We start from the raw sequence: 27,947 nt of genomic DNA, 5'->3' as shown, positions 1-27,947 counted from the left end.
ACCTCTTGGTATTTGTAGAATTTCATATAATTCCTTATCTACTTGGCCATTGAGAAATGCTTTTAAATCATAATGTTGCCTACTAGCCCAACATAAATTCATTGTACTCATAACCCAATCCTTCAGGGAAGGTTCTATTTTGATTAAAAATGAAGGAGTAGGAGGACGTAAAGCTTTTAGCATATTGATAGAACTGTTACTAATATTGTATTACTGTCCTTTATAATTTAAGGCAACATCACTAACAAAGATTAGGGAAAAGATCAATAAGTTATGAGTTATTAATGCAGGAATGAAAAGAAGTCCAATACCAAAGACATTGAAGTTAATAATATCTCCTCCTCCACTTGCTGACCCATTATAATCAGGCCTGGGCTTTTTTTCCCTAGTAGAGGGGATAAATGCTTACAGAGTGGCAGTTTCTCCCTGAGCTGTCAAAAGACCATAATGCAATGAAACCAATCACTTCAGGCTCATTAGGGTCACTCTTTAACAAGTTAGGCAGAACCCACCACCCAACCACATCAAGATTCAAAGTTTCAAAGAGGATGGGGAATGTAGAGTTTGCAAAAGAGCAATAAAAATAACCAGAAATAAACAGTCCAAAAGAAATAAAAACAAGGCCGAGTATACTGGGTCATAGCTGGAATCTCAGCACTTTGGGAGGCTGAGGTGGGAGGATTGCGTGAAGGCTAGGAGTTTAAGACCAATCTGGGCAACACAGCAAGACCCCATTGCTACCAAAAATATACGTTTTAAAAATTCTCCAGGCATGGTGCCATGCACCTGTAGTCCCAGCTACTCAGGAGACTGAGGCAGGAGGATGTTTGAGCCCAGGAGTTTGAGGCTGCAGCGAGCTATGATCACAGGACTGTACTCCAGGATGTGAAGCAGAGCAAGACCACATCTCTAAAAAACAAAAAGAAATAGAAACAGCACAGCCTGCATCAGTCTCCACTGAAGTGCAGTGCTGAGAGATGATGTGGCAAGGCAGCAGAAAGACAGACCATGAAGGAAACATCTCAAAAACAAGACATAAGGAACAGTCCTGTGGTGGCAAAGAAGGGACAGAATTGCTGAAAGCAACGCTGACATCTCTAATTCTTATGATGAATGGAATTCCAGAGTCTCTAGAAGCTCACAGGCACACATACACACACACATGCACACACGCATACACACACACACACACACACAGCCACTGTGCACATGCATTAGGTTGAAGCTATATTTGCTCATCACCACGGGGTCCCATCACATTGAAATGAAACCAGGAGCTCCTTTTTACATCATAAGACTCCTATGAAAGGGATGTTTCATGTTTAAAAGTCTTCCAAACAACTGTTTTAAATTGGGGGTTGGAGAGAAGAAATGGGAAGTTGCAGAGGGAACTGCTTAATGAACTGGGCTATTTAAGGCTTCCCTTGAAATCTAGCATCATTCTTGCCTTTTTTCCTGCTAAATAAAGCCTCAAAGTAAGAGGAATGCAAAGGTTGAAGAAGTGGAAGCCATCACTGTAGAAAAACAAAGGTGGATCTGGCAAATGCAATGAATTTAGAGGGAATGTAAGTTTTGTTTCCCAGCCATCAAAAATAGTTTGATGGATTTGTGCCAAAATGAGAAATAAAAGCACACTCCTTCCTCCCTGCACCCTACAGAGCTGCCTTTGAAGTCACATGTGCTCCACAGGGCACGGATGGAAACAGAACTCAGGCTCATTTAAAATTTTATTGTATATGGTTTGGTATAAGACAGTGTCCCTCAGACATTTACAAAAAAGTCATTTTCAGCACCTTCTTAGATATGTTGAACTTTTCTTTTATGCCCTGGAATTTAAATCCATGCTTCCCTTTGGTTATACCTTCTGGTCCCAGAGACAGCCTTGGGGACTTGGCCCAGTTGCTTGGATCTGGTTCAGGAGCTGCCTGGATGGATGGCTTGTAGAGACTGAAGCTGACTCTCTGCAGCCACCTGGCAAGCGTTGGCCAGCTTTGCAGCCTTCTGGTCTCCCCAACCAGCTCCCTGGGAGGCCTCGGGCCCTTCTCAGCTCTCCGTTCTGCCTTACCAGGCCTATGGGATGAAGTGCAGCTGTCCGTTCTTTATGCCTGGTACCCCCCACAGAAGGGAAAAAAATACCACATTTGGAATAATAACAACTACATTGCTGGTTATGTTTCAAAACCAATCCATCTTCAAAATCAGGGACTTCTTTTGAAGTCTCATTACAGCCTTAAGTATAGAAATGTTTATATTGTTTGCTTTGTATGGTTTTTTATACCTAGATACTGAGAGTGTGGACCCCTCTCAAGCCAGTGTCACATAACTAGGAGCTAAAAGATCAGAGAGAGAGAGAAACAAAAGCATTCTATATTTTCAAATGCATTAGTTCACCCAGTGTGTGGACTCTAAAGAGGGAAAAAATAAAAATAGTAGATTTTCAGCATAAGAGATTTAGTCCTAGAATATTAGCATATACCATCTTTTTTTCTGGAAGGGAAGCTACAACTAAAAGGAATCATAAAGACCAACTAACCCAATTATTTAAAGAGGAGGAAACTGCTGCCCAGAAGTTAATGGCTCAGATTAATTGTGTCAAAGAGACACACAAGCCAATTAGAAGAAGCTTCCACTGGGCTGGGTGCGGTGGCTCATGCCTGTAATCCCAACACTTTGGGAAGCCAAGGCAGGCGGATCATGAGGTCAGGAGTTCAAGACCACCCTGACCAACATGATGAAACCCTGTCTCTACTAAAAATGAAAGAAAATTAGCTGGGTATGGTGGTGCACACCTGTAATCCCAGCTACTCAGGAGGCTAAGGCAGGAGAATCGCTTGAACCCAGGAGGGGAAAATTCCAGTGAGCAGAGATCGAGCCACTACACTCCAGCCTGGGTGACAGAGGGAGATCCTGTCACAAAAAAAAAAAAAAAAAAAGAAGTCTTCACTGGCCAAAGATGGGACAATATGGATATCAAAAGGAATTACTGCAACTGATTCAATTACACTCAAATGCATCCATGGTTTTATAATGAGTTGATAAGATGTTCCTCCCACTCCTTTCCCTCTTCCCCAAAAAGTAGAGAACAATTCCCTGATCCCCACCGAGGGAGGCTGCCAGGACCTCAATTCATTATTCAGAAAATGGATCAATAACAGAAAAGAATGACAAATGGATCTTGCTTTTTCTTTTCAAACTATATTTCAAGATATCAAATAAGTAATGATGAAAAATTGATTCCTACTAAAGAATTCCAACTAATAAATGCAGAAAGAATGATGGAATTAAAAAATTTACAGTTTGTGACTTCTAGAGAAGTCCATTGCAAAAACCATTACTTAAGGTAATGTATGGTTGGTGAGGAACCTTATAAATGGTGGACCAGGTATACAGCTAAATCTTCTGACCAATCTTAACTCACTAAAGTTGGGACAAACAGATACTATGTCTCTCCCAATGAGATGTACTAGAAAGTACATAGCACTAACTATACAGTGATCTTGCCTAGAAAAAAAAAAAAAGAAAATTTGAGCCAGAATATTATCAGGCCTGTTGATCTATGAGTTTATATGAAACATGGGGATAGAGGCACAAGTTAAATGATACTAGAAGGAAGCAATCAGCCCAATCCAGAATGTGGGACATGCTGTAAGGCAAAAACCTGATGTCTGCAACAAATAAAGGGAATTAAAAGGGGGAAAGGAGTGGAAGGGGACTATTATACATTTAAAAATACTTAAGAGACAAAGCTGCCAATTCAATAAATTTACTTCATTTGGCTCTTAACTTGAGCAACTACTAAAACAAAACAAAAGACTTTGCAATTTGCAATTGAAAGAGATAACCAATAAAATGTGAACATGAACTGTGTTAAAAGGAATTAAGTAATTATTATTAATGTTTTGCAATATTTATGTTGTACGTATTTATACATACAACTAAGTACATTTTTGTTAGGAATGCATACTAAAATATTTTGGCATCTATATTTTTGTAAAAAGGAAGTTAATGACTAGGTTGGGACTAGAATCTGCTCTTATGGTACCCAGCATACATTCATTTCATTATAACCAAATTCAAAGGAAACACAAATAGTAAATTTTTTTAATTCTTAAAAAAGAGCAACACTAACCATCACTTGTTTTCTCTCTTCCCTCCATTAGTAAGACATGTATGTTTGAAGACCATAGACATTTTCTTCCTCTTGAAACAACAAAAACAAATAAACAGGATTACATAATAATCTTTTAGATTACAGTAATTACAGTGGGGTTTTGCACACCGGGTGAGTTAACCTAAATGTAAAAAAGGAGAAGAGGCTCCCTAGACCAAAAATATCAGACACACACCCCCAAGAGCATTTCAAATTCTCATGTACACTTTACACATGTGATATGGAGGGAATGACACACTGAGCCACATAACCTTGATTACTGTATCAAATTAAATTTAGTCTAAAGAGATAACACACAGGGCAACTAAGAATCTGTAAACATACAGAGCTGAAAAATCCACAGTAAGGATCCTTAATTATTAAAGATATAAAAGAAATGGGTATCTAGAAAAGAAAGTTCAGAATGGAAAGGGCGAGAGAACAAAAGCAAAAAAAGGAAGACGAACAAGAGAACATCATCAACACCTTTTCCAAATCCCAACTCTCAACTTTTCCCATAATTGTTAAAACACATTTTTTAAAAGTGTGACAAAAGTGAAAATGTACTCAAAGCATAAAAATATAACATTGAAAAAAAACAGAAAAGATGGTCCTCAAACACCCACTTGAATCTCCATCTTCAATGAACAGCATGAAAGAAGGACATACAGGGTTTAAGGCTGTCAGTGGGCTAAGAGCTGAATATCATATAAGCCACATGCGTATTAACTAGAAACAACAAAGTTTCAGAAACAATGACAGGTGCACAACTTTCAGTGTGTGGTTCCACATGTAAGCAGTTTGGAAGCCACCACTCTAGAATTCTGTACTCCGCTAAATTATCCTTCAGAAGTGAAGGAGAAATAGCAACTTTCTCAGACAAACAAAAATTGAAGGAATTTGTTGCCAATACACCTGCTCTTTAAAGAAAGAAAATGATGAAGGTCAGGAACTTGGATCTACATAAGAAAGAAAGCACATTTTTTAAAAAGGCATAAGTAGAGGTAAAATTAAAAAATTTTTTTAACTTTTTTATTTTATGTTATTTTTTTAATAAAATATTTTTTAATTTTAAAAAAATTTATTTTTTAATAAAAAATAAAATATTGCCCAGGCTCTGGCCTCAAACTCCTGGGCTCAAGCCATCCTCCCACCTTAGCCTCTTGAGTGGCTAGGGCTACAGGCACGTGCCACTATGCCTGTCTTCTTATTCTTAATTGACCTTACAGAAGTTTGTTCAAAATAATAATAGAAACAATGTATTCAATTATATATGCTTATACAGAGATATTTTATGTGTGTATATATGTGTATATAGATACCTATGTACACACACTCATATATGCTTTTGTATAAGTGAAATGGATGACAAAAAGGAATGAGAGGGAGGAGTTGGAAGAATTAGAATTATTTTAAGGTACTCATATACCCATGAAGTAGCATGGTGCTATTTGAAAGAGGACTTGGATTACCTGTATATTGCAAACCTCAGGGCAACCACTAAAAAAAAAAATACTTTAAAAAGTAATATAATGGATATACTAAGAAAGGAGAGAAAATAGAATCATATAAAATGCTCAATTAAAACCATAAAAATTAGAAAGAGTATAAGACAGAGAAACAAAACAAGGGCAAAAAATTTAAAATAGTAATAAATATGGCAGATATTAACCCAATTATATCAATAATCACTTTGAACATCAGTGATCTAAATGCACCAACTGAAAGACAGAAATTTTCAGAATGGATCAAAAAAATATGACCTAACTATATTTTGTCTACAAGAAACCCATTTTAAATACAAAGTCATACATAAATTTAATGAATGGAGAAAAAGATATCATGATAACACTAACCAAAAGAAAGCAGGAGTAGCTATGTTAATTTCAAAACAGAGTAGACTTCAAAACAGGGAAAGTCATCTGGGACAAAGAAAGCCATTTCATAATAATAAAGGGGTCAATTCTCCAAGATGATATAACAATCTTTAACATGTATGCACCTAACAACAGAGCGTCAAATTACACAAAGCAAAATCTGATAAAACTGCAAGTGGAAACAGGTGAGTTTACTCTTACAGCTGGAAATTTCAACACTCCTCTATCAGTACCAGACAGATCCAGCAGGCAGAAAATCAGCAAGGACATAGTTGAATTCAACACCAGCATCAATCAACAGCATATCATTGACATGTATAGACTACTTTACCCAACAACAGCAGAATACATACTCTTTTCAAACCCACATGAAACATTCACCAAGACAGATCACATTAAATACACCTTAACAAATTTAAAATAATAGAAATCATACAATATCTTCTCTCAGATCACAATGAAATTAAACTAGAAGTCAATAACAAAAAGATAGGAAAATCCTGAAATATATAGAGAATTAAATAACACACTTCTAAATAACACGTGGTTCAAAGAATAAATCTCAAGATAAATTATAAAATATTTTAAACTGAATGAAAATGAAAATACAACTTGTCAAAAATTGTGGGATGCCACGAAATCAGTGATCTGAAGGAAATTTATAACATTGAATGCATGTATTATAAAAGAAAAAAGATTGAAAATTAATAATCTAACTTTCCACTTTAAGAAACTGGAAAATGAAGAGCCAATTAAATACAAAGTAAGCAGAAAAAAAGAAATAATAAAAATTAGAGCAGAAAACAATAAAATTGAAAAGCAAGGACTCCATAGAGAAAAAAATGTCAATGAAACCAAAAACTGGTCCTTTGAAAAGATTAATAAAATCAATAAGCCTCTAGCCAGCCTAAGAAAAAAAGAGAGTGGAAACAGATTACTAATATCATAAATGAAAGAGGGGCCATCATTACAGATGCCATAGATATTAAAAGGATAATAAAAGAATACTACAAACAATCCTATGCACACACATTTATTAACCAAGATGAAATTGACCAATTCTTTGCAAGACACAATCTGCCAAAACTCACACAAGAGGAAATAGACAATCTGAAGAGGCCCACATCTGTTCAAGAAATTGGATCAATCATTACCAGTCTTTGAAAACAGAAAGCACAAGGCCTAGATTAGTTCACTGGTGAAGTCTACCAGACATTTAAGGAAGAAATTATACCAATTCTCTACAATCTCTTTCAGAGAATGAAAACAGAGGGAATACTTCCTAACTCATTCTTATGACACCCTCATTGCCCTAATGCCAAAACCAGACCGAAATAATGACCATGTTGTATCCTCCACAGCTGAGTCTCAGTGGGCCTGTACTCTGCTCACTGTGATAATTTTCTCTGTACAAATAAATAAATAAACAAACAGAAGTAACAAAATCAAAGCAAAAAACAACCCAGCTGGAGAAAAGCAAAGGACAGCAGAAAACCAATAAAAGCAATGTGGAAAGAGACAACATTTCCATATGTTATTGTTTTGGAATCCATGTAGAACCTCTGGTGTGTATGACAGGTCATGACATAGAACACTGCTTCAAGATTGAAACAGAAGCAGCATCTTTTTTCTCACCACTGAACTAGTTATTTCCTCCAACCACAAAGTTTGGGAAAAGGAATAAGGAGAAGAAAAAAATTAAATGAAAAGTTCATTTGGCAAGGAGCTGGGTCCCAGTGCCCTTGGGTGCCCAAAGTGAAGCTGGTAAAAATTTCCTGCTGTTGTATTTTTTGAATGGTCAATGCTAACTTTGCTTCCTACTTTCTGCAAAAAGGCAGATACAGCTTTCTTTTTTATTTTTGTATATGTATGCATATATTTACATTGACATGTAATCATCATACCATAAAATTTATCTTTTTAAAATCTATAATTCAGTCAGTTTTAGTATATTCTCAAAGTTATGCAATAATAACCATTATATAAATCTAGAACATTTTCATCACCCCAAAAAGAAACTCAGTACTCACTAGCAATCACTCCCCATTATCCCTATTCTTCAAGAACCTCTGGTAACTGCTAATCTACTTTCTGTTTCTGTGGATTTGCCTGTCCTACACATTTCATATAAATGGAATCATATCATATGTGGCCTTTAGTGTCTGATTTATCTAGCTTAATGTTTTCAGGATTCATCATGTTATATTAACAGCATGATCAGTGCTTCACTCCTTTTAAGGGGTGAATGATGTTCCATTGTAGAGATGTACCACACTTTGTTTATCTACTCATCAATTAGTGGACATTTGGGTTGTTTTTCCACTTTGTAGCTGTTATGCATAATGCTTCTGTGAACATTCATGTACAAGGTTTTGTATGGACATATGTTTTCAATTCTCTTGGATATATACCAAGAAGTAGAATTACTGGATCATACGGTAATTCTTCGTTTAAATTTTGAGGAAATGCTAGGCTATTTTCTAAAGTAGCTGCACCATTTTACATTCCCACCTGCAATGTGTGAGGGTTCCAATTTGTCCACATTCTCACCAACATTTGTTATTGTCCACCTTTTTCACTATGTCTATTCTAGGAGGTATGAAGTGTCTCATTGTGGTTTTGATTTGCATTTCCCTTAAGAGTGATGATACCAGGCCTTCTTTCATGTGTTTATTGACTGTGAATCTTCTTGGGAGAAATGTCTATTCAAATCTGTTGCCTATTTTTAATTGGGTTACTTGTCTTTAATAACTGAGTTGTAACCATTCTTTATATATTCTGGGTACTAGTTCTTTATCAGAAGAATGATCTGCAAATATTTTCTTACATTCTAGGGGTAGTCTTTACACTTTCTTGAGAGTGTCCTTGAAGGACAGGTGTTTTTAAATGTTGATGAAGTCTAACTTGTATTTTCTTTTGTTACATGTGTTTTTTGGCATTATATATAAAACCACTGCCTAATCCAAAGTCACAAAGATTTACTCTGATTTCTTCTAAGTGTGTTATACTTTAGCTTTCACATTTAAGTCTTCAGTCCATTTTGAGTTAATTTTCTATGTGTGTGAGGGGGGAGCCCAATTTTACTCTTTTACCAGCTTTCTTTTTGTGACACTTTCAGTTTGATTTTTGAAGCTGCAGCCCTCACACCATTTACCTCAGTAGAAGTCATGGCTTCAAGGTAAGAAAAGGAGATGATGTTTTTAACCTAATGAAATTACTGGTTAAATCACGAAAGGGAAAAAGTACTGTGTCTTGGGAGGCCAGGCTCAGTGGAGGGGGCTCCTTACTGTGGGTGAAATGTGACCTGTTACAATTTCTCTATGATTCCCCAATCAGTGGGGGGCAGCCCACAAGGGGTTGATGAAGAGCAAGTCCCAAAGCCAGATTCCATCTTAATTCTACAGGCTGTGTGCCTTTGAGTCAAGTTATTCTCTTTTCTGTGTATCAGATCCACCCCATCTTAAAATAAGAAGAGAAAACATAGAGAATCTTCATAGAGTTGGGAGGATTATGTGAATGAATATAAGGCAAAGCACTCAGAACAGCATATGGCACGTTGTGAACACCCAGTACATATTAGCTGTTATTATCAGGAAAGATCCCATCATATTAATCCTAAGGGAATAGTTTCCAAGGCAACCTATGTCTCAAAATAATAGCCGAGTAGGGTTTGGTTGGGTGATGTGGCTGTCATGATGACATCTCTGATTCTCCCAGGTGGCTGCCTCAAATCTGAGAACCTTAAGGAGTTTGGGACCACTTGATGCTGATGGTCATCTTTGTCCTGTGTATAAGTCAATCTCTTTTTTGTTTTCCACAGATCTACACATTTACCAAAAGCAAATTCTTAAAAGGGCTGGACACAGTGGCTTACGTCTGTAATCCCAGCATTTTGGAAGGCTGAGGCAGGAGGATCACCGGACGTCAGGAGTTCGAGGTCAGCCTGTCCACATGGTGAAATTTCGTTTCTACTAAAAATATAAAAATTAGCCAAGCATGGTGGCACGTGCCTGTAGTCCCAGCTACTCAGGAGGCTGAGGCAGGAGAATCACTTGAACCCAAGAGGCGAAGGTTGCAGTGAGCCAAGGTCGTGCCATTGCACTCCAGCCAGGGCAACAGAGCGAGACTCCATCTCAAAAAAAAAAAAAAAAAAAAATCTAAGTAGGTGCCAAATTTCCCATCCCACAGGAAAATAAGACTTCAGTTGAATTAAGTCATGTCCTACTCTCCTAGACTCAAAGCTGCTTTATAAAGACAATGTATTCTTATTTTCTACAGTATTTTTGTTTCCAGGTCATTTAGCAACAGTGTTAGAAACCCTTTGTAATGCTAAAGACAGAGGGCAGGATTAATTCTCTTAGTCTCATTTGTTTCCAGAATTTTCTGCATATGTTTCCTAAATTTTAGAAGACACTATTCAATCCACGTAAACCCACATTATAAGCAACTTTAAGTCTTCTTCTAAGGACTACCTTTTACACGGTCGATCCCTAATTATCTGGATTTGGACAAGTTTCCATTCAAAAGTGATGTCCATCCAGTTAGAAAGCTTCTAGAACATTTTCCTTCCTACTCTCACAATTATTCCATCAATTAGTGTATGTTTAGCAATTGCAAATTACTTTTAATATTAGCAGATGCGCAATATAATTAGATGGGGATACCTTCTGGGATCAAATCGTATCTTGGGTGATTACTGAGTTCTGACAAACATCAGGATTCATTCATCCATAAGAACATTGTTCTCTTTTCCCCTGGAAGGTATGCTACCCTGCAGTGCTGCCATGCTTAAAACAGTTTTCAGAATTTCTCTTATGAATTCCTCTCAAAATCTGTTTGTGGTCTATGTACACACATCACACACACTTAATATTTTATACCTTTTTTAAAAACCAGACATGGGATTATTCAGCTCGATTATTCACCCGCTCCACCCTCCATCGAGGGCAACATTTGTCCAGGTTCCAGTACACTCTTTCATTTCCTCTGGACACCTCTTGTGAGTCATTTTAGTTCAAACAGAGCTTTGTCTGTAACAGGCCCTATTTCATCCCAGAGCTCAAGCTGAGAGGAAAACAGCCTGAACTCCACCTTGGGGACATTCCTCATTCAAGAAAACACATTTTCCTCTTCCAAACTGAATTCAGTAAGAATATAGTACAATCTCTCTACACTAATAGTAAAGCCACTGGGTGGGGTGAGGCCACAGGGCCAATGCTGACAGGACAGCCCGTCCTCCCTTAACTCCTTTGTGTGGTACTTCCCCATCCATATCCTCCAAAGGGCTGTTTGAAGATCTAATTTCTCTAGTCTCAGTGAACTCACATCCTAGTTACAGCCTCAGTGGAGATAAAAAAAAAAAAAAAAAAAAAAAAAAAAAAAATCTGGCACTGATTCTTGACATCATAATATTTGACAAAAAGGAAGCACTGAGGAGTTACTTCTCAGGCCAGGTGAGGCTACCAACAATCAGCCTCCTGCAACTCCAGGAAACAGGCCAAAGAAACTAAACTGAAAAGAGCTTTTCTGCTAAAGAAAAAAGAAACAGCTCCTATGGGTGCACCAAATCTACTCAGTGAGTGATTCCCCCAGCCTGAGACATCAAGGCACAGCCTTTTTGTAGCTGAGTAGAATTGGTGAGGGGTCTACACCACGTGGGCTTCTGTACAAGGAAGGGACTCACCATCCCAGTGTGTCTGGGACTGTCCCAGCCTCAGCGCTGAAGGTCCTATTTTCAGCAGTCACCCTACTTTTCTTGGCTCTCCATGCAGCTGGAAATCCAGCTCTTCCTCCTCAAACCTGGCCAGGATGAGAGACGGAGCCAGAAATTAATTAGCTAAGAGGCAAGGAAGAAAAAGGCAGCCTATCCCTGAGGCAGAACTTTCTGGAACTTGAAAAGCTTTGCCTGGATTGATTAAGCACATTTCTCAAAGAAAGGAAGCCCTTCTTCAATTCAAACACCTTCAGCTGTTCAACCAGAGAGTCCCCAACCTCACAGAAGCCACAGGATCACATTCTGGGTTGGGTGTAGACTTGCCTACCAGCCCAGTGGAAGATACTCTAACCCAAACTTTCCACACGTTTGGTCCTCAAGGCATCTGCATTAAGGTCACCTAGTGAGACTGACACAATCCAAGTTCCTCGGTCCACTCCACACTTGCTGGATCCAATTCTCTAGTAATATATTTCCAAAATCTCCATTTTTAAGAAAGCCCCAAATATGACTGGTGACTGTTGAAATCCAAGCACTGCTCTCCTTACTACTTTTTTGTTGTTGTTTAAAGACAGGGTCTCACTCTCTTGCCCAGCCTGGAGTGCAGTGGCACCATCACAGCTCACTGCAGCCTCAAACTTCTGGGTCCAAGCGATCTTCCCACCTCAGCCTCCCAAAGTACTGAGATAACAGGCATGGGCCATCATGCCCGGCCCTTTTTACTTCTTATTTCAAACCCTCACCCTCATCACCCACCAACAAGAATCCTCAGAGTCAGCAAAAGCAGGAGAGAGGTGAACTTGTCTTTGGAGCTTACCCACCTCTCCTTCTGTATCCCTGTCCTGTATCAGCCTTCCAAGTTCCCTCTTGCCTTCCTCTTTACTTTCTACCCTACGGCTGGACAAAGCTCGCCAAAGCCTACCCTACTCTAAAGGGTCTCCATGTTCCAAAACCACCTCCACTTTCTCCTTCCCGAACCAGCAAATATTTTATGCACACAATACATTGCAGTTTGCTGTTAGGAAAGCAATCTGGGTAAAGTAATTCCTGTCTAGAGCAAAATGACTGACATAACTTCTTACTTGTCTCTGGATGGAAGAGTTGCTTATTGCCACCAATGAGTCATGGATTGGTAGAATTAATGGACATCTAGAGACGATATTTTTGGAGTTGATAGGTTCTTCTTTAAATCAGTGCTTTCTGGTGACTTCCCTGACTGGCATAACATTTTCTTAATTTGGCAAGGAAAAATCCCACTAAGTTAGTTGTTAGAAAATTCCTTATGCCATTTGTCTACAGGGAAGTGATTAAAGCACGGTCTTTGGCCTTAGGTAGGTATGGGTCTTAGTCCTGACTCTATCACTTACTGGCCATGTGATTTAACCTTTTACTTGTAAAAGTGGAGATCATGATAACATTTATCTCAAAGGGTTGTTAAAATCCAAAGAAATACATTTTTTCAAAGTATCTGGCATCTGGTACTTAACAGTAATTGGCATTATAAGAGTCTGTATATAACAAATATCCATCCAAACAACTGCTGTATTCAGTTAGCCACAGCTATTCTTGCATGCTTAGGCTTCATTGTTAACTGTTCATATAGCCTTGGAGTTCACTTATAACTCTGAAAAACTGAGAAAACATCAACCAGGACCAATCTGGTTTTGCCCTGGGCAAGTAGAAATCTGTAGAATTATGCCAATTTGCTCCTGCTCGGTGTCTAAGAACACTGTGGCTACTGCTGCCCCATTAGGTTTTCAGTCTTTAAAATCCACTCAAGGTCATGGTCACTGAGGTTACTACCTCCTTGGCCACTTCTGATAGGTGGCACAACCTAAGCTAAGTGAAACTGGAAGTGAGCCAGGCATGGTGGCTCATGCCTGTAATCCCAGCACTTTGGGAGGCTGAAGCAGAAGGATTGCTTCAGGCCAGGAGTTTGAGACCGGCCTGGGCAACATAGTGAGACCCCTCTGCCATCTCTACAAAAAAATAAAACTAAATCAGCTGAGCATTATGGTATGTGCTTGTGATCTCAGCTTCTTGGGAGGCAGAGGTAGAAGTATCACTTGAGCCTGGGAGACTGGGATCACACCACTGCACTCCAGCCTGGGTGACAGAGCAAGACCCTGAAAAAACAAAAAGAAAGAAAGAAAGAAAAAGGAAAGAGAAGGGAAGGGAAGGGAAGGGAAAGGAGGAAAGGAAGGAACTGGAAGTGGAGAGGAGCCCAGCATGCTGCGGATGGTGGGTATCAAGATTTCCAATGGTCAGTAGTCGACTCCTCCTTGCCAAGTCCTCCACCTAGAGGGTAATGATGTCTATAACCCTAAAGAACAAGGTAGGAGGGAGCATGATTCTGGCTTCCGAAAACAGTAGAAACCAAAACAGTCTTATATTACTGGGACAATGGACAGCACTGTCCCAACTCACCATAAACACTGCAAAATGTGTGCATGTTCCACTGGAAATTTCCAAGATCAAGGAGAAACAGATGCATCCAAGGAATGGCCTCTGAGGTGGAGCAGAATGATGGCTTATGGATTCCCACCAAGCTCAACACAAAGAAGCCCAGAAGGTACAACTGAGGGGCTCTCCCAGGAGACAGAGGGAAGAAATCTTTATAATAAATGGACTGTCCACTATCTCTACCATGATTACAAGGTAGAAGAAATATATAATGAATATAGGCAATGCACAGCTATTAGAGAAACCAAAAGAGGGGTCAGGGTTCAATAAAATGTCATTGGGAGAGGTGAGGCAGACCAGAAGCAATGGATGAGGACAGAAACACAACAAAAATGGCAAGTGTGAATAATAAACATTATCTTAAAAAAACCATACTCCAGGTGCTATGTTATGTGTTCCAAAATCAGCCTAATCCTCATGACAATCCTGCAAGGTACCCACAGGAGGCTCCGAGAGGTTTGGTAACTTGCCCAGAGTCACACAGCTAAAAAACTGCAAAACTGCAATTTGAACTCAAGTGCAGCTGATTCCAAAACATGTACGTTTAGTAACGACACCAAACTAAACTATTAAAAAAAAAAGATTAATGGGACAGAGTATCTGCCAAGAAAACAGAGAGTGATTACTATTATTCCAGACACTCTAAGTAAGCAAAATTAAATTAAATTACCAAAAGTAAATAGCACATCGTAATAAATAATAGCCACTATCCATGACTTCATGATGTTCTTATACGTGATCTATTCCTACTTTGATTGTATTTGTTCATTTGTAATTTAGCCTTCAAATCTGTTTGAAAGCAATTCAATAACAAAATTTAAAAGAGAACACAGTCATCTCTAGTTACAATATGTACACAGAGCTCTCAGATGTTAAGAGTCATGGCTGGCCTAGGAATTTTTATAATCAAGTTACATAGCACTAGTGGAACTTTTTCTGGGAATCTAAGTCAAGCTCTAAAGCCTGTAATTCAAAGTAACATGAAGAAATTAGAGAAGGGCATTTTCATTAGCATGAAGCTTTGGAGTTCTGGCCAAAGGTTTTGAAAGAAAATGTAAAATCCAATCAGACAGAATAAAATGATGATATAATCTGGCCAAGAGCTAAAGAAATGCAGAATGCAATCAAGCAGGAGGGGAAATCGGCTGCAATTTGGATGAGGATACCCTACATCCACTCAAATCAGAGGAAAGAACATAAGGATATCAACCCAGGAGACCAAGGTTGAAAATCCATCACATCTGAAGGGTGTGGACCACTATCTGTTGTCAGAGCAAGTATATGAGGTTTAGCCTCATGTTGTCACAGTAGTGATGAAATGGATTTATCTGTAGTTCAAAAAGAATATGGACATATGGTTCCTCAACCCCAAATCTCTGCCAGATAAACAATTGTATAAGAGGCACATATTAGCACATGTCGCACCTATTAGCATGGTAACCTCAACCCAACTCCCATTATAGACCTGCTTTCCACAGTGCACATTAGTCTTGGCAACCTTGGGAAGGTATGGAATTAAATATAGAAATGCCGAAGTCTATGAAAGCCATAGTATTAATAACTTTGTGTGAAGTTCAGAATAATCTTCGTACATTAGGGATTAAAGTATATGGAACGTGGTCAGGCACTGGTGGCTCATGCCTGTAATTCCAGCACTTTGGGAGGCTGAGGCAGGCAGATCGCTTGAGGCCAGGAGTATGAGACCAGCCCAGCCAGCATGTGGAAACCCTGTCTCTACCAAAAAAAAAAAAAATACAAAAATTAGTCAGGCGTGGTGGCAGACGCCTGTAATCCCAGCTACTCTGGAGACTGAGGCACGAGAATCACTTGAACCCAGGAGGTGGAGGCTGCAGTGAGCCGAGATTGCTCCACTACACTTCAGCATGGTCAACAGAGCGAGACTCTGTCTCAAAAAAATGTAAAATAATAATAATATACAAGGTGTATGGAATGGTTGAGGATCTGATATCTTTGAAAATGTGCCAGATTTGAATTGATTTTAGATGTGATTGAGTAAGCAGTGAAAATATGAGTGTTTTCAAACAATATTAGAATATCCAGAAGAATGAGGAATCTACCATATTTATATATTTAATTTTTTAATTTGCAAGAATTATTCAAATACTTAGGAAAGTGTTTGCTAAGGTCTTCAGGTTTGCTTTATCAGGCATTTAAAGTGATTAAAAATAAGATTAGACATATTTATTTATACAATTTTAAATGTTTAAGAAGATGTAATTAAGATACAAACTGAATGGATTAATGGGAATTTAGTCTGTCCAGCCTGAGTTTATCAAGCATCATTTAAAGCAAACACCCATAAATGATTTGTTCGTATTTCATACTCTACTTTCTAGATTTATATATAGAATAACAAGACATTTACGGTAAAATAAAATCATACAATGAAAAAATATAGTTTTCAACTTGAATAAATCAATACAAATTAAAAACTAATATCCATTTAAAACTAATATGAATTACAATGAGAATACACGGACACAGAGAGGGGAACATCACACATGGGGGCCTGTCGGGGAGTGGGGAGCAAGGGGAGGGAGAGCATTAGGACAAATACCTAACGCGTGTGTGGCTTAAAACCTAGATGGCGGGTTGATAGGTGCAGCAAACCACCATGGCACATGTATACCTATGTAACAAACCTGCACGTTCTGCACATGTATCCCAGAACTTAGAGTAAAATTTAAAAAAAAACAACTAATATCAATTTTTGTCCCATCAATAATGCAAACCCTGAATCTAATCATGAGGAGACAATCAAATAAATGTAAAACAAGAGGCATTCGACAAAAAAAAAACACCTGGTCTATGTTCTTCAAAAATCTCACTATATGAAAGAAAAAAAGAAATGTCCCAGATTAAAGACACCAAAAGGACATGACAACACAATAAACTGCATGATCTTGGATTTTCTTTTGCTAAAAATAGCATTATTGTTTCATTTAGTGAAATCTGAACGAGGTCTGTAGATTAGATAATACAACAGTATCAATGTTGATTTCCCAGTTTTGAAAGTTATATGGTATTTATGTAAGGGAATGCCTTCATTTTTAGGAAATACGCAGTGCATTATTTAGGGGCAACGAGACATCTTACTGCACTTACCTCAATGGTTTCAGGAGAAAAAAATAGCATATAGAGAAAAAGGATAAAACAAACGTATCAAAGTGTGACCATTTGGAGAATCTGGAAAAAAGTATACAAGAATTTTTCATGATATTCTTGCAACTTTTCTGTTTGTCTAGTATCACATCAAAATAAAAGTTGAAAGAATGAAAAACTAATATTTAAAGTGTTGTTGTTTTTTTAATAACACCCTTGAACATCAAAAATCACCCATTGACAGAGAAACACAAAAAAGATGGTTAAAAGCTGAAAAAGTAAATCTAAGAGACTAGAACAAGATTGAATAAAATTAACAAAAGAGAAATTTCCCATTCTTAATAAAAGTCAGAAAATCTGAGTGTGTTATCTGAAGCATGTTAATCTTTCCTCTACCTTGAACCCAAAATTGATAACATCCCTTTGGATGAAGCACTGATGCAAAAGCATGTGAGATGTTCACAGCAAATACCTGTCCCAACGTTCTACCCATAGGGTGCCTGAGGTCCAGGATTATTCTCCCACTCCACCTCCCACACCTTCAGCAGAACTCCTGTTATAGAAAATCTTCCTCTTGACATAACACTATATCCTTCTAGGTGGAAGACAGGCCCTGCCCCTGGTATCCAAACATCAACTCCAGCCTGGCCAGGATTAAAGGGTTTTGAATCACTCCCTGTAATCGGACAAAGGACCTCATTCAGTGGCGAAACTTGTAAGAACAATTCTCTTAGCCCTCTCCTTGGTAATATAACCCACCATTCCTAAGCATTCACTCTTGGTAGTATTCCTAATACACAGACATCTGACTTAAAATATGCCAGCCTTTCTCAGAGACCATGACCAGACAGACCAACCAAATAGCCTCGAAATATTTATGACTTCACCCTGGGTTGCACCAGCCCTGTCTACGAGCACGGCCCGAGCCACCTATGTACTGCAGCCACGCAGACTCCAGCTTGGCTTACTCTGACAGCACCACGGGACACCACCCCAGAAGTTCCAGATCACCTTACCACTCAGTCCATGGCAAAACTACCCATTCAGGGTGTATAAGAGAATAGGCGGGCAAACAAGCGAGCACAGGAGTCAACAGCCACCTGTGAAACAGACTAAACCAGACAAAGAAGTTTTCCAACAGCATCAGTTATGAAAAATCAAAATGAGCATCTAAGGGAAATTGTGGGATCCTTTTCTCTATTTAAAGTCATGGGAAAATGATTTACTTTTAATATTTCAAATACTCCATGCCTGAAAACAGGAGATAGACTATATCAGGGGCCCCCAAACCCCAGCGTGGCAGACGGTATGGCGAGTATTACTGCTACTGCCTTCTGTCAGATCAGCGGTGGTATTAGAGTCTCACAGGAGCATGGCCCCTACTATGAACTGCGCATGCGAGGGATCCCGGTTGTGCTCCTTATGAAAATCTAACTAATGCCTGATGATGTGAGGTGGGACAGTTTCATCCTGAAACCATCCTCCTGCCCCCCCACCCCCGACATCTGTGGAAACCACAAAACCTGTCCCTGGTGCCAAAAAGGTTGGGGATGGCTGGACTATATAATCTTCAGGTGGTTATACAGTGGTGAATTTGAGACTTAAGTGTGTGTGTGTGGGATGTGTGTGTGTGTGTGTGTGTGTGATTAAAGTATAGAAAAACATAACAATTATCCTTTTATTAATTCAACAAGGGTTAACTAAGCAGATGTTATATGCATAATGTGAATGTAGAAAAAGAGGGGTTTTCATAAACATGTTCAAAGGGAGGTTAAAATTCAAATGTGAGGCCAGGCACAGTGGCTCACACCTGTAATCCCAGCACTTTAAGAGGCTGAGGATGGTGGATCACTTGAAGTCAGGGGTTCAAGATCAGCCTGGCCAACATAGCAAAACCCTGTCTCTCCTAAAAATACAAAAATTAGCCAGGTGTGCTGGTGGGTGCCTGTAATCCCAGCTACTTGGGAGGCTGAGACAGGAGAATCACTGGAACCCAGGAGGTGGAGGTTGCAGTGAGCCGAGATAGTGCCATTGCACTCTAGCTGGGTGAGAAGAGCAAAAATCCATCTCAAAAAAAAAAAAATTCAAATGTGAAAAGTGCTTTATCAACTACTTAGCACAACAATTCAATGCAATAAGTACAACCAGACTTATTTTCAAGGTAAGAAATCCTAAGGTAAAAGGAAAGAGAACATAGACAAATGTCAGAAAGATATAAAATGGCCCAATCAGAAGTCCCAAAACAGTTGAAGAGGACCCCAAATTCTAGTCTTCGATCTGGAATAATGGAGTGCCTTGGCAAACCACCCCACTTCCCCAGATCTTAGATTCCCTATGTGTTCAATAAGTGACTTGAACCGGAGATCTCTGAAGGTTGCTTCCAGCCTTTACAAACAAATAAATATATCTAGATTTTCTATTATAGGATTTAGCCCCATCAAAAATCATCACAAGCCAGATCAGGATAAGAAAAGAAAAAAAAAAAAAAGCTTAAAATAAGACCATTCCAGAAAAACTTTATATCAAGTTTACTCTTTTACACAGAAAAGGAGAATGGTAATTATTCAATCAGAAAAAAAGAAATGATTATTCAAATAAGATACCACTGAAAACTCCAACAAGGAGAGAAGGATTTTTGCTTCAAGCCTTTTGTGATTATTGAGAATAGTCATGTTCTCTGGTCTCTGTAATGCGAGGCAACTGCAGCACTGTTTGTGACCTAGGAGGGCAGAAAGGTGGCACTGCCAAGGGGCTGTCACTCTATTCCTCCTTTGTCTTTGTATCCACCTCCTAAGGAACAAAGGCACAGTCATGGCCCTCAGGCCCTCAGTTATCTTCACTTTTTCCCAGGATTAGGTAACATCTGCAGATGGAGCTGGATGGCTGCTGGTACTAGAAGAAACCTGTGCTGGGTACCGATCCCCTTCCTTAACCCAGTGGCTTCCCTGGTACTGCATTCAACCATCCAAATTGCCCTACAAGGGAACCCACCCTCCCTGGCCAGTTGAGCCTCCCAAATAATCCCCTCTTGCTCAAATAAAATCAGACTGGGGCCGGGTACTGTGGCTCACACCTGTAATCCCAGCACTTTGGGAGGCCGAGGTGGGCGGATCACCGGAAGTCAGGAGTTCAAGACCATCCTGGCCAACCTGGCAAAACCTTGTCTGGACTAAAAATACAAAAATAAGCCAGGTGTGGTGGCACATGCCTGTAATCCCAGCTATTTCAGAGGCTGAGACACAAGAATCACTTGAACCCGGAGAGTTAGAGGTTGCAGTGAGCCGAGATCATGTCACTGCACTCCAGCCTGGGAGACAGAGTGAGACCCTGTCTCAAAAAAAGAAAAAAGAAAAAAATGCAGATTGGAATAGGAAGAGCCAGGTTCCAACCCAAGCCCCACCATATAAGGCCAAGTGACTGTAACTAGCTATTCACTTCATGTCTCTCATCTCCTCTGTAAAATAGTGGGTAACATGGGCTCTCTCCTCTCAATGAAAAAGCATATAAAATGAAATGAAAAAGTATTAAACAGGTTCAAGTAGATAAAAAGCCCCTTCAAATTAAAAAAAAAAAAAAAAGACGTCTCTCCAAGCACACAAAAGGGGTAGATAAAAAGGCTAACCACAGAAGTAAAAATGGCAAAATAAATAAATAAATAAATAAATGATGCTCGTGGATAGAACAAGAAACCAAAAATAACACAACCATTAGATGTTACTTTTCGTCCAGCAAACTGGTAAAATTGGAAAGATTAGATTCGCAAGATAGGGAAAAATGGGTATTCTCTTACATGCTGTCTGAGACAGGAGGTTGCTATCGCCCTTTGGTGTGTTTGATAGTGGCCAACAAAATATGAAGTATATAAGCCTTTTGGCTTGGCAAAACCTCTTTCAGTACTCCCCTAGAGAAATATTCTCACATATGCCAAAGTTATATGTATAAAGATGTTCAATGCAGCACTATTTATTTAAATGTCCATTAACTGGGGAAAGGTTAAATAAATGATGGAACACCTATTTTATAGGATATTAAAATGCCATTAAAAAGGTTTAAATAGATCCATTGATTTGTTCTGACATGAACTATATTATGAAACTAGAATAGTGCCTGACACTTAAGAACCACTCGGTAAATATCTGTTGAATAAATGAATATGTACACACCTTTTCATAACACTTTACATAATCTATCTCCTCTCATTCTTATGCCAGCCCTACAATATGAGCCAAGTGGCTGTTATTGTGCACTCTGTAAGGATGAGGAAATTAAAGTCCAAGGAGGTTATGACCTGCCGAACATCCCAAACGTAAAGTATGGAAACAAAACAGAACCAGATCTACCGGTCAGTACTCCTTGCTGGCTGACATCCATTCTGCCTGCAACAAGGCTAACCTGCAGGCAAACCCTGTAGGGGAATGCCAAGGGTTCCGGCAGCTGGAGAGTGACTCAGTAATTGCTTGCTGATTTGGACTGACTGAATCTTCTTTTACCAGCAAAGCCCTCCATTAGGTGAGGCTCGGCTCTCTGGACCGCAGCTCCGGCCCATTGGGCATCCAACAACAGGTCTGAAAGGAGGTCATTCAACAACAGGTCGCCATGGAAACCCTAACCCCCTCCTCGCCCCTGGAACAAAATGGAGTGGGAAGGCAAAGAGGAGCATTTGTTAAGCGCCCGCTATGAGCCAGGCACCATGAATAGGGAAAAATTCATCTGAGTCTTCCTTTACAAATCTCCAAAAGAAAAAGAAACTGTGCATTGTTAAACAAAGTACAGAACAGGCCTGCGTCGCTGCTTAATCTAGGTCAGTGATAACTGCAAAGGAAGTTTATTTCATGCAGAGGGTACTCCGTTCACCCCTCTTATAGCTGCACGTGTCAGGCAGCATCATTTACATCACCACGTGGCCCTGTCTTAGCACAGCCATGCAGTATAAACCTGCCCCCAACACATACTCTACCTGTTCCTGTCTGGAATGTACATTTCAGCCGCACAAGAAAAAAACGACTGGTTGATTATTAAAACACAAACACTCTCTCTCATATAAGCTAGAGGACAGCCAATATCTTCCGAAATTTCAGGTGCCATGCTTTCCATAGAGTAGATTCTTCTTTCACTTTTAGCCATCCTACTCCCGCATTATCAGAAAATGGTGAAAATGGTGCTGTGTTTGGGCATTGTTACCTTGGAACTTTCATCTTAATTACAGAAGCTCTTAGCAACCGTTGCTTAGTAACAAACACATTTGAAATAGATTTGTTGACTGATTATGAGATGCTCTGAAAAGTCTGTAGAGTGAAATTCACTGATGGAAAAGAATTGCAGTGGGCTGGTAAAGTAAAAATTTTTTTTAACTACAAAAGTATTCACAAACTTGGGCTATGAGCAGGTCCCAAAGATATTACTGAACTTCTGGAATAGTTTCATAATATTTTATGCTGCTTTATGGCTGGTCTATTATTTTCAGAATCAATTCAGACACAATTATCTGACTGAACAGCCGTCGAAGCTCTGGGAGATAGGCCTTAGGGTTTTAGTCAATGCAGGATTCTGCTCAGAAAATCAATGGCTTCTTGATTTCCATGGGTCCGCAAGGTCCTCCCTGCCATAACACCTCTTCCCACTCAAGATTTCTGAAGTGCCTGAGGCTTCCAGTGACTCTTCAAGTCAGAAGCAAAAAGCAAGGAAAGCTTTGCCTCCATCTTTCCAATAATATTTCTTCAGCACCTGTTAATAAAATCTGTGATAAAAAGTGGAAATGGTGATGCGTTTAGGACTACATCCACGCGCATTTTCCCCAAAGCAAAACCCCAGCCCCACACACACTCCCCTCCCTGAGCCTGGGACCTCCTCCTGCCTCTCGACAAGGTCTCATTGTCCGTTAGCCATTTTCACCTCAGAAACCAGGGACCTTCGCCCAGTTTCTCAGAAGAAGGGGTCCTCATCAGCAGAGAAAGTCCCTCCCCTCCCTTGTATCTTTCTGGAACTCTTCTCTGACCCTGTTTTTTTTTTTTTTTTTTTTTTTTGGACAAACTTCTCAAAGGAGGAGCTTCACTTCACTAGCTTTCCCTTCTCACTTCCCACTCAGTCCTCAACCCACTGCAGACTAACTTTACCTCATGATTTCCTCTTTCAGTCACCATTGCTGTGGATTCCAGAAAGACTTCAATGAAGAGTAGTGTAATTTTCTTCAGTCTTCTCTACTCCATAAGTCCTGTCTTCCCAGGGAGTCCTTGATATTTACCACAGCTCAAGCCTACATCCCTGAGTAAGAAGAATCCGCCTCCACGGAAGGAACAAGAGAACATCCACCAAGCGAGCACCTGTCCAGAACATTCTATCTGGTTGCCCAGAGCAACTCATGTTCCTCACAGTCTGCTTCACCCATTTACCTTAGCTACCCGGCCCCTTTAGCATTTGGACTTGAGGCTGCGGGCAGGAATCTTTGTACTGGCCTTCCTGTCGCCACCCAAATTCAATTCACTCACAGGTTCCTTCATGAAACAAACATTTATTAATCACAGATATTTATCACCATGTCAAGCATAGTTTTTAGGCAGTGATGATACAATAATGTCCAGAAAAAATAACGGAACTCTTCTTTATCTTATGGAGTTCACAGGATAAAGAATTACTCAAATAAATATAAAATGAGTGCTAAAAAGAACTACACAAGGCTAGAAGAGTTTACAGTAGAGAGTACTAGCCAGACCAGAAAAGGCATCCCTGTTGACAGTTGAGGCCTAAAGGACAAAAAGGCATCAACAGGACAAAGGTGTGTAGTGGGAGAAAGTTCCAGAAAAGGAATAACACATGCAAATGTCCAAGCTTCTTCTCAAATGATTTACCCAGTATACTCCTGTGATATTATGAAGCACGTACGTTGGTTTCCATCCACGGTTCATGGCTCATCACTCTCAGGACGCTTGTTATTTCCTAAGTGACTGAAACAATAAGTATCTCTTCTGTTAAGGTATGTGGACTTCGGTCCGTGGTTCCCAAAGCAGCTTTGGAACAGCATCAGAGTGATGAAGGTGAAAGACAGTCCTGTGTTAGAACGTTGGGATTCTTTAGGCCTCAGAAAACAGAACCTCTCAGGCAGAGTTTTATCCTGCCCTCCTATTTTGTTGTTGTTGTTGTTTCATTTTCGTTTTTGTTTTTTAGACAGAGTCTCACTCTGTTGCCGGGCTGGAGTGCAGTGGCGTGATCTTGGCTCACTGCAACTTCCACCTCCCGGGTTGAAGCGACTGGCCTGCCTCAGCCTCCTGAGTAGCTGAGACTACAGGCATCTGCCACCATGCCCAGCTAATTTTTGTATTTGTAGTAGAGATGGGGTTTCACCATGTTGGCCAGGATGGTCTCGATCTCTGACCTCAAGTGATGCACCCACCTCGGCCTCCCAAAATGCTGAGACTACAGGTGTGAGCCACCACGTCCAGCCCCTGCCCTCCTTTTATCTGCTCCTTTTTCTCCCCAAGACAGGCCATAGGAACTAAAAATATGCTCTCACCTTCCCCTACCTTTCCATAAAGAAATTCTCTGATGTCCATTGTCTGATTGTGGGTCACAAGACCCCCATTTCAGAAGGGGTCCTGCCCCATACCCAGGAGGAAGGAATCCTGCACAGAGAGGCCAAGAAGAACCTGAAAAGATGGGACTGGCTGGGTTTCCCCGCTCATCTGTTAGGATTAGATCATTCCCTGTGTGTCTAATCACATTTCTCCACAGGTGTCCATGCTTCAATCACACCTATCCAGTGAAGTGTCCCAAAACGGCCCAAGAGAATACGGTAGTGAGAACTTCCGGACAGCTGTTCCTGGAGGGGATGCAGCAGGGGAGGGCATGGAAGCTCTGTACCCCTTCCTCACCTTATGCACCTCCTCATCGGTATCCTTTTAATAGTCTTTCTTTCTTTCTTTTTTTTTTCTTTTTGAGACAGAGTCTCTCTCTGTCACCCAGGCTGGAGTACAGTGGTGTGATCTCAGCTCACTGCAACCTCCACCTCCTGGGTTCAAGCAATTCTCTCACCTCAGCCTCCTGAGTAGCTGGGACTACAGGTGCCTGCCACCACACCCAGATAATTTTTATATTTTTAGTAGATACAGGGTTTCACCATGTTGGCCAGGCTTGTCTCAAACTCCTGACCTCAAGTGATCTGCCTGTCTTGGCTTCCCAAGGTGCTGGGATTATAGGCATGAGCCATCACGCCCGACCTGTAAGTCTTTCTAATAAACCAGTACACATAAGTAAGGGTCTCCCTGAGTTCTGTGAGCCACTCTAGCAAATTAACAGAACCCAAGGAGAGAGTTGCGGGAACCCTGACAAGCACAAATAAAGTCACCTGGAGCTTGCGATTGGCATTGGAAGTGGGTGATGGGGGTGGTTTTGTGGGACTGAGCCCTCAACCTGTTGGATCTGGTGCTATCTCCAGGTAGATAGGGTTGGAATTGAATTAGAGGACACCCAGCTGATGTCCACTGCAGAACTGATCACTTGCTTGGTATGTGTGGGAAAATCCCTCACACATCTGGTCACAGAATTCTTCTGTGTTGATTGCTGTGGGGTAAAAGCAGAGGAAAAACAGTTTGTGTTTTTTCCACTCAGAACTCTCCCCTTAGGGAGGTTCTTTACTTATGTTCCTTTTTTAGCATATTATTATTGACTTCTAAACTAAATAAAGGTTCCCATTGCAAAATCAGAGCAACGATTATTTTTGAAAGACTAAGACTGAAGTATGAAATAACGAAGGCCTCACTTTTAAATTATTTACAAACTAAATAAATAAAATATGGACCAAAAATATTTTTCTCTACTTCCATAGCCTCATTTATGTGCGGCTTGCATCTTTTTTAAACTAAGGATTTATATCGAACTGTTGGAAGCTTTCGCTTCTCATCAACTTTCCGACAAATTCTGCTCAGAACAGCTGCTACCATAAAATTTAATTTGCTACTTCCCAAAAAAGTCACTTCGGTGTAAAATAACTTTGCCTTCCTGCTAATATTTTACAACCAATTAAAGCTGAAATGGTGGCTGGGAGTCTACCCAGTGAGGTTCCAACCACGGACTTGCACAACTACAATATGTGAAGAAAAACATGAAGTCACATGTGCTGAAGAACATACAATATATCTCCAAACATTTGCACTGCCAAGAAAAGAAACTGGTGGGGTTGTTTGGCAAATATAAAAATGAGATGTGAAAACTTCAGAATTATTATCTGTGTAAATCCATTTCCATGTTTCAAAAGTTTAAAAGACAGAATCATTACATGTTCCTAATTAATCTTTATAGTAATCATTCTTTGCACACCTTCTGTACAAAAGTCACACCCGAAGCCAACAGCCTGGCATACCATGTTATGGCATTTATTATGAGCTCACAAAATGAAAACTTTCTTCAGATGTTTTCCTAGGTGTCCAAATTGTACAAGAAAATTAATAGGAAGTGGAATTTCGCCAACTTCTTCAACCCTGGCTGCAGAACAAGGTTCTGTTGTCAAAACTCATTCACACCAAGGTGGTGCTCGATGCTCAAAAGAGGTGACAGGAATGTTTCCTCAGCCAAGCCAAGGAAAATTAATGACCACCACTCAGAAATATACAGACTGTTAGGGCAATTCCCTGACCTCTGATCATCACTGAAGGGCAGAGATGGGAAGGATGAAATGAGGGAGAGCAAAGAAAGGAACTGAAGTCATTTTTGGAGAAATAAGACTCAACTCTTCTGCAGGATTTTTCCAAGTTCCATCTAAAGCAATCTAGGCCAAAATTATATTCAGGAAACAAAAGATATGTTTTCGCACATATAGCAATGCACACCATGTAATTCACCCTGCTTCAGTCAACAGTCATGACTTTGTCACTGATGATGACAGAATCCTCCTGTGTCACCACTTTCTTCTGACACTCATGTGTAGAAACTTCCAGGGGGTCCAACTCCCTCAAGGACCATGGCCTCATGATAACTCTTGGTTCATTTTAATGACAAAATGCACTCTTGTTTACACCCAATGGGATATCATTACAGTAAATATGTGACTGTCCCTTTAGCGCAAGCACACACACACAAAAGTCCTTTTTCAGCCCATTAGTGCTTTATTTTTACAGCCAGCCAAAGTGAAAAAAAAACTAAAAAACTAAATCACACATCACGTCACTCCTCTGCTCAACACCCCAGCAAATACACCCTTAGTCAGAGCTGCCCAGATTCTGCAGTCCCTGTAATGGTTTACAGGCCTTGTAGGGTCCCCACCGTCCCCAGGCCCCTTCCTCCCTTCCACACAGGCTTCCTGCTTGGATTGCTTTTCCCACACGCCCCAGGTTCACTCCATGCCCTTGCTATTCCCTTGCCTATACCAGGTTTTGCTCCAATGTGAAAACTAGACTTCCCTGACCAACTTACGCAAAATTGCAAACTCTCCTCCAACCCCCTGCCCAACCTAGTGAAACTTATCTCTTCCCCTGCTCGATTTTTTTCTATAGAACGTATCCGTTTCCAATATTTTACCAATTGTTTGGTTTTGGGTTTTGTCTGCTTCTTTCCACTAAGAAGCTCCACGATGGCAGGAATTTTCCTCTACTTTGTTCACTGCCACATTCCAAGTACTTAGAGGAGCGCCTGG

The 27,947-nt window shown here is 40.0% G+C and overlaps 2 protein-coding genes across 2 annotated transcripts in view; both read right to left on the bottom strand.

Moving 5' to 3' along the window:
• NEBL (nebulette) overlaps window positions 1-27,947 on the bottom strand; it is a 443,477-nt gene that overhangs the window by 393,569 nt on the left and 21,961 nt on the right. The gene's annotated exons all lie outside the window — the stretch shown is intronic.
• Window positions 684-22,537, bottom strand: LOC100583116 (putative uncharacterized protein C10orf113). The gene is made up of 2 exons (XM_003257701.2): window positions 22,284-22,537; window positions 684-2,070 (listed from the first exon to the last, which is right to left on the bottom strand). Exons 1-2 carry the CDS (start codon window positions 22,448-22,450, stop codon window positions 1,770-1,772), a joined length of 468 nt encoding a protein of 155 aa, XP_003257749.1. The 5' UTR covers window positions 22,451-22,537; the 3' UTR covers window positions 684-1,769.

Source organism: Nomascus leucogenys, chromosome 9, assembly GCF_006542625.1.
Source record: "Nomascus leucogenys isolate Asia chromosome 9, Asia_NLE_v1, whole genome shotgun sequence".
Classification (NCBI taxonomy): Eukaryota; Metazoa; Chordata; class Mammalia; order Primates; family Hylobatidae; genus Nomascus; species Nomascus leucogenys.
Note: the sequence above shows the minus strand (reverse complement) of the source record. Positions and strands in the feature narration are given on the sequence as shown.